General features: G+C 47.0%; 1 protein-coding gene across 1 annotated transcript; it reads right to left on the bottom strand.

Annotated features, from left to right (window-relative positions):
* Positions 1-1,530: 1,530 nt before the first annotated feature.
* On the bottom strand, positions 1,531-10,764 carry LOC139404543 (crystal protein-like). Its single transcript, XM_071147244.1, has 8 exons — positions 10,182-10,764; positions 9,737-9,938; positions 8,828-8,961; positions 6,613-6,740; positions 5,658-5,776; positions 5,143-5,283; positions 4,330-4,502; positions 1,531-1,983 (listed from the first exon to the last, which is right to left on the bottom strand). Exons 1-8 carry the CDS (start codon positions 10,698-10,700, stop codon positions 1,531-1,533), a joined length of 1,869 nt encoding a protein of 622 aa, XP_071003345.1. The 5' UTR covers positions 10,701-10,764.
* Positions 10,765-11,467: the final 703 nt, after the last annotated feature.

An 11,467-nucleotide genomic window follows, 5' to 3' on the forward strand; every position in this document is an offset into this window, starting at 1 on the left:
CCAGAGAGAAGAGGGGGGGGGGGGGATGGAAAGAGAGAGCCAGAGAGAAGAGGGGGGGGGGATGGAAAGAGAGAGCCAGAGAGAAGAGGGGGGGGGGATGGAAAGAGAGAGCCAGAGAGAAGGGGGGGATGGAAAGAGAGAGCCAGAGAGAAGGGGGGGATGGAAAGAGAGAGCCAGAGAGAAGGGGGGGATGGAAAGAGAGAGCCAGAGAGAAGGGGGGGATGGAAAGAGAGAGCCAGAGAGAAGGGGGGGATGGAAAGAGAGAGCCAGAGAGAAGGGGGGGGATGGAAAGAGAGAGCCAGAGAGAAGGGGGGGGATGGAAAGAGAGAGCCAGAGAGAAGAGGGGGGGGATGGAAAGAGAGAGCCAGAGAGAAGAGGGGGGGGATGGAAAGAGAGAGCCAGAGAGAAGAGGGGGGGATGGAAAGAGAGAGCCAGAGAGAAGAGGGGGGGATGGAAAGAGAGAGCCAGAGAGAAGAGGGGGGATGGAAAGAGAGAGCCAGAGAGAGAAGAGGGGGGATGGAAAGAGAGCTAGAGAGAGAAGAGGGGGGATGGAAAGAGAGCTAGAGAGAGAAGAGGGGGGGTGGAAAGAGAGCTAGAGAGAGAAGAGGGGGGGTGGAAAGAGAGCTAGAGAGAAGAGGGGGGGTGGAAAGAGAGCTAGAGAGAAGAGGGGGGATGGAAAGAGAGCTAGAGAGAGAAGACGGGGGATGGAAAGAGAGCTAGAGAGGGGGGATGGAAAGAGAGCTAGAGAGGGGGGATGGAAAAAGAGCTAGAGAGGGGGGATGGAAAGAGAGCTAGAGAGAGAAGAGGGGGGATGGAAAGAGAGCTAGAGAGAGAAGAGGGGGGATGGAAAGAGAGCTAGAGAGAGAAGAGGGGGGATGGAAAGAGAGCTAGAGAGAAGAGGGGGGTGGAAAAAGAGCTAGAGAGGGGGGATGGAAAGAGAGCTAGAGAGAAGAGGGGGATGGAAAGAGCTAGAGAGGGGGGATGGAAAGAGAGCTAGAGAGAAGAGGGGGGAACGAGTAAGCTAGGGAGACCTACTAGATGTCAATCATCAGTATGTATGTTTTCAGGTCGTTCTGACCCAGCATGCATCTGACTGACCAATCTACCACTCTCTCTCTCCCCCAATGGCCATGCTTTTTTACGAAGATAACATTGAGTATTTCTCACTGTGATTTATTTGTCATAGAAAAAACATTATCCAAACTGATTCACATGTACAGCGACAGTGGGGTATTCATGTAGGAGTTCTCAAGTAGCCAACAAGTCACTGCACAAATCACATCAAATGAAGCAGCTGGGTATGAGAAATGGTTAGAAAACTAAAAACATGCAATCCTTCCAAAGTAGATACACAGATATGTTTCATACGTCAGGGGAGAGAAGGATGACTGCATCTTTTCATCCCCTCCTTCCCCTCCTTCCCATCATCTTCTTCTCTTCCCCTCGTCGTCTTCCCCTCCTTCCCCCACTCTATGTATGCATACATAACCAATACCAACACCATTGCCCGCCCCATGCCCACCCCATGCCCTAATAGATGCCCAGCTTGTCCCAGAAGTCACAGATATGGTCCCTGGTGCCCACCTGGGCATGGGAGCGGACAGTGAAGTTCATGACCAACCAGGAGCTGGTGTCCGAGTAGCGGGGCCAGGCCGGCAGGCGCTGCTGTCTACAGAAGCCGCTCTGTTGCATCCGTGAGGCCGGGTCCCCGGTGTGGGCAAATGTCCCCCAGTAACACAACATCCGATTGGACAGCAGCCTCTCGGGTGGGGCCAGCGTGAAGTTAGCCATGGAGGCAGTGTTGAAGAGGAAGGGCAGCTCAGCGCCGTGACACACGTGCTCGTAGCAGAAGGACAGACCGGACCACACACTGTGGTCCGATATCACATGGTCGAAGACGTACATCCACACGGCGCTGCCCACTTTGGTGCCTGCCCGGGCTGCCTTGCGGGAGGGGCAAAGGAAGACGTAGTCTGTCACAATCTGGAGGGAAGTAGAGAGGTCATTGAGTTCAATACAATCTGGGCTAAAACAGAGAGATCATTGAGGTCAATAGAATCTGGGCTTAAACAGAGGTCAATACAATTTGTGGGCAAACAAAGAGGTCATTGAGTTCAATAGAATCTGGGAGTAAACAGAGAGGTCATTGAGTTCAATAGAATCTGGGAGTAAACAGAGAGGTCATTGAGTTCAACAAAGAGAAAAGAGTCCCTAGTGGCTAGTGTGTGTGCTACAGAACTGCCGCTCAAAGCATTTTGTCTCGCTTGTTACCTGGAAACTATACTCAGGAAAACACTCAGTGCAGCCGCCTACGCGGCACAGAATCATCTAGAACACCTGTAACCCTCAGTGTCCTCAAAGGATATACACTGAACAAAAATATAAAACGCAACAATTTCAAAGATTTTACTGAGTTGCAGTTCATATAAGGAAATCAGTCAATTGAAATAGATTCGTTAGGCCCTAATCTATGGATTTCACAGGAATGGGAATACAGATATGCATCTGTTGGTCACAGATACCTCCCCTTCGCTTGCTCAACAGCTCACTTCATCTCCCCTTCTCCCCAGTTCACTTTCTCTACCACTCTCTCTCTCTCCCCCGCTCTCTTCCCCTTTACCTCTCCTTCGCACCTCCCAGGCTGAGCCATGTGGCCTCAGTGCAATAGCTGACATTTGTCATGACCCTCCCCTCCCCTGGGACCTGTCCTTTAGGAAGGGGGGGGGGGGGGGGGGGTCCTTCCTCCTATTCTGCTCCTCTTCACTGGGCACACACAGACAGTGAACTGTATATGAATACTAAACAGGTATGGGAGTGTCACCTTCTGCCCCCTGCCTCTCTCAGCACACTCATCTCTCACTTTAGATTCAAAACCTCCAGAGAAAGTACCTGAGGCTATTTACCATCCGAGCTCTCTGTTTCACATTTTGGATGTGGACTTGGAAATGAGAGCGTTTCCCTCACTACAGTGAATGCATGTATTCTACTGATGCAGTTTATGTATTCATTGTCTGTTGTTGTCTCTAGTGTGGTTGGAGTCAGTTTATCCTGTAATCCACACTGAACATCATCTAGCCTGAGCTGGTAGTGAAATAGCCTGGGCTGCATACTGAATATGGCTCTATCTGATGTCAACTCTCTGGCTGACTGGGTGAAGTTGCCCCTAGACACTGATCTTTGGTCAGTTTTGCATTTCCCCCAATACTGGTTAAGGTTAGGATGGGGGGAGGGGAAGCTGATCCTAGATCTGTAGCTTGGGGAAACTGTGATTGGGTAGTCTTCCTCTGTGTCTCTTATTTCCTAAAGATCTGCTTCCACTGTGTGGTATACATCTCAAAGAGACAATGGCACTCTGCTCCAGACAGCACCACTAATGATTCTTTGAGGAGGATGGCCATGGGAGGAGCCTAAACAGAAATTAGTATTTTAGCACCCTCTGCTGGTAATCATGCGGAGTTGCACTATGAAGAACCAAACGATCAGAAGTAACCCATCTCTACACAGATTAAAATCAGAAAATATAAAGCGTTTACCTCTAAAATAATTCAGGCAGTTAGAAACCCAGCTCTCTGGGTTATTGTGATAGTTTGGTTAATCAAAAAAAGAATCGGAACCTAATACAAATTTTGTAGCATATAATTATAATGATTAAGTCCGTCCGGATTTTTTTGATGACTTGGACAGATCATTCCCACAGAGAATTGAGTAAGAGATTTTCAGCATGGGGAGTAGGGTGAAGGTACCGCTAGAGTAGACGCTTATCTTGGGTCAGTTTATCATTTTTTGTTGGTTAGGATTGGGAGGAGGGGAAGCTGATCCTAGGTCTGTACCTACTGAAACCTTCTCCCCAGAGCTCAACAAGGCTCATCTAGATGCGGTGAGACGAAGCGAGGAGATGGGCAGATGTGTCCTCATCACGCTCCGAGGTCTCTCTCTACAGTCCACTGGCTGCAGACGTGACAGTCTAGCCCTACAACCACTGATCTGGAGCCTGACAATGAACATTGCCAAAACTTTTGTTGACTTTAATGTAAAACATTACTTTTTGGATGATTAATCAATGTCCTTTTTACATTCGATTAGTCTTTTATCTAACATGTTTGCATGGACAACACTGAGTTTCTCCCTGGCTACGTCCCAATGATCTCGTCTTCCTGATGTCTGGACCCGTTCACTACTCATTTAAAAGCATTGGATTGGTGTAGGCATAGGCTGGAGTTTCCATACCAGTCATTTCCTGCCAAATCCATTAAGGGAAGTGAACAAGTGCACACTTTGGGAGAAAGGAGAGAGTATTGGGACGCACCCTCTGTGAAAGTAATATTTTACCTGAGCCAGCATGTCCCGTCGGTCAATGTCCTTGTACAGGGGCAGGTACTTGTGTAGAATCCTGAGGGCGTGCTGTTTGAAGATGGCCGCGGTGTAGACGGTGCACTCCACCGCAGACACAGGCTTGGTGAAGACCCCGTACACAAATATCACCCCCTCCTCTGAAGTGGTTCCTGCAAGGTTGTTGTACGTCAACAGCATGCCTTCAAAATGTTGGTCCAAACATTCTGGTATAATCTTGGTTGTGTTCATTAGGCACCAAACAGAAGAAATCGGGATGAAACAGGGAGGGAGGGACTATCTGGAATCATTTACATTTTCTATAGAATGTTTTAAACATTTGCGAGCCATAATGAACACAACAATGGTATGAATATAACCATGGATCCTGTAGAAGGGAAGGACACAGAACACATCAGGGACGAAGAATCTCTCCTACAGATGTGTTATGTCGAGTGGCCAGCTGAGAGGGAACCAAATGCACTTCACCATCTAACATTCAACAACTCAATCTAATTAAGTCACACCCTTAGCCAGCTTAGCCAAAGCCCAGGCATTGACTTGGGGAGCCAATGCAACTCTTCAGGTCTCTGGCAATGGTTACTCGTCATCACACATGCACCGAACCATCTCTGTAACCTTAAGTGTGTAACAGATGTCTTCACTAGTTCAGAGTACCTACTTTTAATATACTGTAAGTTGTTCTTGGAGTGTCCTGAAAGACATTTGCCAAATTAAATGTATTAAGTGTTATGGGGCCAGCCGTTAAAAGCTGTTCTGGTTAAATGTGAGTGTATTTCAAGTGGTCCATACCAAGGAGGACTGGTTTCTCCTTCTGCCAGTGGCCTTTCTGGAAGGCAGTCACAGCCTGCTCCTTGATCAGCTCTCCATCCACGTAGGGCCCCCAGGTCTCAAAGATCTCCAGGAACCTGAAGGGATTCACCACTTTGGAACCTGAGACAGAGAAGAGAGAGAGAAGAGAGATGAGGAAGGGTAAGAAAGAGAGAGAGTCAGAGAAAACAACAATTAGTTACTTACCAAAATACATCCTGCAAATATACATAAAATGACTCCACTCAAAATGCTAAACAACTAGCTCTGTAATGAAACACACTTAAGCAACTCTAAGATGTTGATTTTGTCATGAATAAGGGCCAACTGAGATAGGTCAACAGTAGATATCTAGAGGGTCAACATTTGTTGTGTCCCAAATTGTTCCTTACTTTGACCCGAGCTCTATGGGGATAGGGGGCCATTTGGGTCACAACTCGGTCTAAAAACGGTCAGTCAGAGACAGACAGAGACACAGAAGAAGACTGGTCTCCTACTTGACTTAATCTGGGCAGCGAGGACAGCCTGAGGACTGAGGGACAGCAGGCACACGATGTCGCTCACAGAGCAGTTGGCCTGTCTGGCAAAGTCCCTCCCCAGCTTCAGGGCATCATGTCTGGAACAAAGAAAACAGACCACAGATAGTCTCTCTCTGCTCAATGGGAACATTAGGTAGTGCCACATCTCTTCCAGGAGAGTAACGACAGCTGGAGATGGAATGACTGTTTTACTAGGACATGGACTGGAACTTAAAGGTACCTCGTCTTCTTGGATGCATTAGCATGTCTAAACTGTAACCCCGAGGGGAGAAATAACATTGAATTTAATTGATTGAATTCAATTTTATTGAATTAATCCCATTTATTCCTTGTAGCTTGGCAGGCCGTATAACAAAACACTTATCAGGAAGGTTGGCGATTCACTTTTGTAGTCAATTTCACATATGGCAAGGATTACTCATTCAAAACGTGGGAAGGATAAGTTGATCTATATAGATGATAGAAGCAAAGTGAGGGTCTCCTTCTTAAACCTGAAATCCTGAATGGTGAAACCGCCACGTCTGTTTGGGATATTATAACAACGAAGAAGTTACTGGAAACAATGAACACTGTATTTTTCTCTTTGCCATCATCGCACGCGCGATAGAACAGTAGAATCCGTACTGACATTTATTTTGTTGCGTTGCACGGCGCTCAGCTTCGTCAACAAAACAACAACAACAACAACGGCGGTGGGGCGGACAGTGGGACCGTTTCCACTACGGCGGATTTCATATTTTAAAGGAGTTAGCGATCAAGACCACCAGCTGAGTCATGTGTACATTCGGCCAACGGAAGGAAACGGACTGAAACAGGAAGATAAATGTGGATCTGTCCAATGAGAAATGCTTGTTTTTGCTGCAGTGTGCCCTAATGAACACTACCCAGATGTTAGGAGTTAGAGGTCACCGACCTGGTCTTGAGAGGGATGGAGAAGGGTAGGCTCTGGAACACAGCCTGTTTGAACAGGAGCTTACTGCTCTGGACCATCAGATGGAGGCTCACTGACTGGGCTCCTGCACTCTCCCCAAACATGGTCACCTGTTTTGGATGTTAATGAGCCATAATCAGGGTTGTGTTGTATATCCACAGACAGAGAAAATAACAACGTACACAAACACATAATCCTGATGGTTTTATGCCTCATTTAGATATAACGCAGGATGATAAAGCTGTTTATCTTTGATTGATGGAGTTGGGATACAGAACTGAAAGGCTTTCAACATCACTTTTACTGAACCAACCAGCGTGTGGTACTAGCTGTTTGTATGAGATGCCAGCAATTTCTCTTTCTGCATGATCCAACGAATGTGTTTGTGTTGGGTCTGCAGTAGGGCACAACTAGGGCTTCTGGAAAACCAGAGAATTTATTGAAAGTTCCTGGGATTTTGCAACCCTACTCTGCAGCATCGTCCCATCTCTGGACAGCACCTTTCCCCACTCAATAACCACTCAGAGAAATGTCATCAGGGCTGGAGGAGCTCTTCTCTGGACAGCACCTTTCCCACTCAATAACCACTCAGAGAAATGTCATCAGGGCTGGAGGAGCTCTTCTCTGGACAGCACCTTTCCCCACTCAATAACCACTCAGAGAAATGTCATCAGGGCTGGAGGAGCTCTTCTCTGGACAGCACCTTTCCCACTCAATAACCACTCAGAGAAATGTCATCAGGGCTGGAGGAGCTCTTCTCTGGACAGCACCTTCCCCACTCAATAACCACTCAGAGAAATGTCATCAGGGCTGGAGGAGCTCTTCTCTGGACAGCACCTTCCCCACTCAATAACCACTCAGAGAAATGTCATCAGGGCTGGAGGAGCTCTTCTCTGGACAGCACCTTTCCCCACTCAATAACCACTCAGAGAAATGTCATCAGGGCTGGAGGAGCTCTTCTCTGGACAGCACCTTTCCCCACTCAATAACCACTCAGAGAAATGTCATCAGGGCTGGAGGAGCTCTTCTCTGGACAGCACCTTCCCCACTCAATAACCACTCAGAGAAATGTCATCAGGGCTGGAGGAGCTCTTCTCTGGACAGCACCTTTCCCACTCAATAACCACTCAGAGAAATGTCATCAGGGCTGGAGGAGCTCTTCTCTGGACAGCACCTTCCCCACTCAATAACCACTCAGAGAAATGTCATCAGGGCTGGAGGAGCTCTTCTCTGGACAGCACCTTTCCCACTCAATAACCACTCAGAGAAATGTCATCAGGGCTGGAGGAGCTCTTCTCCGGACAGCATCTTTCCCCACTCAATAACCACTCAGAGAAATGTCATCAGGGCTGGAGGAGCTCTTCTCTGGACAGCACCTTCCCCACTCAATAACCACTCAGAGAAATGTCATCAGGGCTGGAGGAGCGCGTCGCTGTGCCTCACAGAGGCTGTTATTCTCTATGCCTCACAGAGGCTGTTATTCTCCCCGTGGTGTGGCCTCACTACAAATCAGTCACGACAGCACCACAGGATATATAGAGGTCATTCAACAACAACCACTGCTGAAATAAAACCAACAAGGTATTTCTATACATGGTCAGAATGTGAATATCTAGGTCAGTGTATCTGGAGTTTTTCCTGACCAGAGTTGGAATCAATTCCATTTCACTTCAGTCCATTCAGGAAGTAGACAGAAATTCCAATTCACTGTTCAATGACAACAATTGGAATATAAATGTATATTTACTTCCCGAATTGACTGAATTTAAATGGAATTGACCCCAACCCTTTCCCTGACCACCAACCTGGTACTTGATGCCCAACCCTGCACCTAACGCCCAACCCTGCACCTGAGCCCCAACCCTGCACCTGAGCCCCAACCCTGCACCTGATCCCCAACCCTGCACAAAAAGAAGTGACCCCCAACTCTGCAACAAAACAAAAAGATCAGTTTGAGTCCGTTGAGATCATCAAGGACTTGAGGTGGTGGAAGAAAATCAGATGTTGTCATTTTGTATGACTGTGTGACTGTGGATCATTAGGCGTTAAATATATAAAAAAAACCAGACAAACAGGCAGGGACTACGTGGGCTAGTCTAAGAAACACTCATATTCGTTTTCCATTGCGAAACATTTGTAAATATTTTCCCTTGCCTGCTCTAATGAACACAACCCAGGATAATGTGTACGTGCTTGCCTTGCTGGGGTCGCCTCCAAACAGAGCAATGTTTTGTTGAACCCAGAGAAGAGCAACCTGCTGATCCAGGATCCCATAATTCCCGGTTGCTGAGGTTTTGGGGTCTTTTCCCGAGACGAGGAAACCAAACGCCCCTGCAATGATACAGCAAGTTCCTTGGACCATGAAAAACTATACACAAAACAATACACCTCTCAGAGGAGACTGGTGGGCAGAGATATAGGAGGACTGGCTAATCATAATGTCTGAAGTGGAATTGATGGAACGGATTCAAACACATCAACACATGGCGTTTTGATATGGTTCTATTTATGCCATTCCAGCCATTACAATTAACCCATCCTCCCATCTCTGCCCACCAGCCTCTTCTGACACCCACACAGATAATGGCCTTTTCTCAATGGTCTCACATACCCATATTGATCAGGCCACCACAGGGTCGCAACTCGCTACACCCACCAAATGGTATTTATTGAGGAGGGGATGGTAGAAGTCTAAGTCCACTTGAGAAAAGTATATTATATATACAGCAAGTTGATATACCCAGGGTCTTCTGCTAAATCAGACAAGCTCTCTGTTCAGAAATGTTTGAAATCACCATCCTAGTTTTGGGACTGTGTAAGATAATGTAATCAGCAAACACACTAATGAATCACAAAAGGTCTCTGTACTGTCTCTGCCCTGTTCCAGGTCTCTTATGAAAGAAACGATTTGATCTCAAGGAAACTAGCCTGGATAACTAGATAAAGGTTGTATAGTGAAGAGGTGTAGGGTGACGTTCCCTTGAAATACGGACCCTGGTCAGTTTGGCATTTCCCCCACTAATGGTTAAGGTTAGGTTTAGGGAAACGGATCCTAGATATGTACCTAGAGAAACTCCACCCCGGAGCTAAAGAACACCTGTCTTACCTAGCCGATACGCCATGCTCACCACCACAGTGTGAGTGAAGTTACTGATGAACCTCCCATCGTACAGGGGCTTGGAGGCTGAGCCAGCAATGAAATCTCCCCCGTGGATCCACACCATCACTGGCAGGGTTGTCAGTAAAGGGGAACTGAAGTTAACATCCAGAGGTACAAATATGTTGAGGTAGAGGCAGTTCTCACTCACCTATGGGAAGACACGTTTCATTTCAGAAACCAAATATTCACATTTCACACGCCATTTCACACGGCAAATAAAATACTCACATTATTGATGAATCAAAGACATTCCTGGATGTTATCGGGAGATTATTCAGGACTTTGTTAATTTCATGTTTCACTGTCAACACGCTGCACATGACACACTGCTAGAACATTGTGCTAAATCATAACAACATAATTATCGAGCCCATCTGTGTTAGTCCCCTACCTTCTGAGGGCACCTGTCAGATATAGGGCCACTGCAGCCTTGCATACAGGCGTCCCTCGGGTACGTGGCGTCGTGGACCCCCGGCCACGGGGTCACCGGTCTGGGGGGCTTCCAGCGGTGCGTGGCCACAGGTGGGTCCGCGTACGGGATCCCATAAAATATGTGGGACTTTTCCACTGTGAGTCCCTTGATCAACCCATTGTTGGTCAACACTATGGGGCCATAGTCAGGAATATCAGGGATGGTAGTCCTGGTGTTGAGTGTATTCTGGATGACTGGTTCCTCATCAGTCCAGATGGGAATGGAATCCTCTGGATCTCCAAGCTCCTCCAGTGAGTTTGTTTCAACGCGAAGGTCCCTGTTGATAGCCAGAGGCTGATCCCTGACCAGTAGTCCAGAGGAAGAAATCCTTCTAATAAACTCTGTAAGGTCGATCTCATTCTCAAACGTTGCCTCCTCTGCAAAAGACATCGCAAAGACCAGTGAGCAAAGCAGCAAGAAACAGTGACAGCTCTCCATCTTTCCTGAATGAATTATTAGAAAGTATTAGCCAGGGTCTCTCAGTCAGGTCAGATCATTCTCCAGTTGCGTCCTAGCTGGGGCAGAAAATGGAAGCCTAAACTCCTACACAGATGAGTAAGGGGGAAATGCTTCTTCCTTTTCAGGCTTTCCTTTTCATACCATATTTGGTAAGGAGAGGAAGTCGAGTGGCAGGTCAGAGGGACTATATCAATCAAGACAAAGACAAAGAGAGTAGGCGTTCCCTAACAGAAATATGCAAATTAACACTAATATGCACCAATAATATATTTATAGTTTGCGCTTGGCTCTGCCCACCTCCTTGATTGAGTGTTCACAGTGTGAAAATGATTCCCATGTAAAAGCCCCATGTGAACGATCTTGGGTTTAACAATAAGAATCTTTGGTTCTTACAGAGGCCTGTGTGGATACTCATGACACTAATTTGGCCAATTGGACAGTTCTCAGACAGAACTTCCCTTGTCAGACAACTGTGAATTAGGACTCATGACTGATATACTTGGGATAGCCAGGACCCTGTGATGCACTTCCAGTAATGGGAGGCAGGTGGTCTTTCCTTTACCTAACGAGATAATAGGTTCCCATGATGTGAAGCTCAGCTCATTCTTGGGTGGTCACAATATTGCTCTGTGTGACGTTTCCTCTAGATACAGATCTAGGATCAGATTCCCCTCCCCCCAATCCATATCTGTAACATTAGTTAAACATCATAATATATGATATTATGCAAATCATTTGTGATCAAA

This window comes from Oncorhynchus clarkii, unplaced genomic scaffold, assembly GCF_045791955.1.
Source record: "Oncorhynchus clarkii lewisi isolate Uvic-CL-2024 unplaced genomic scaffold, UVic_Ocla_1.0 unplaced_contig_1656_pilon_pilon, whole genome shotgun sequence".
NCBI lineage: Eukaryota > Metazoa > Chordata > Actinopteri > Salmoniformes > Salmonidae > Oncorhynchus > Oncorhynchus clarkii.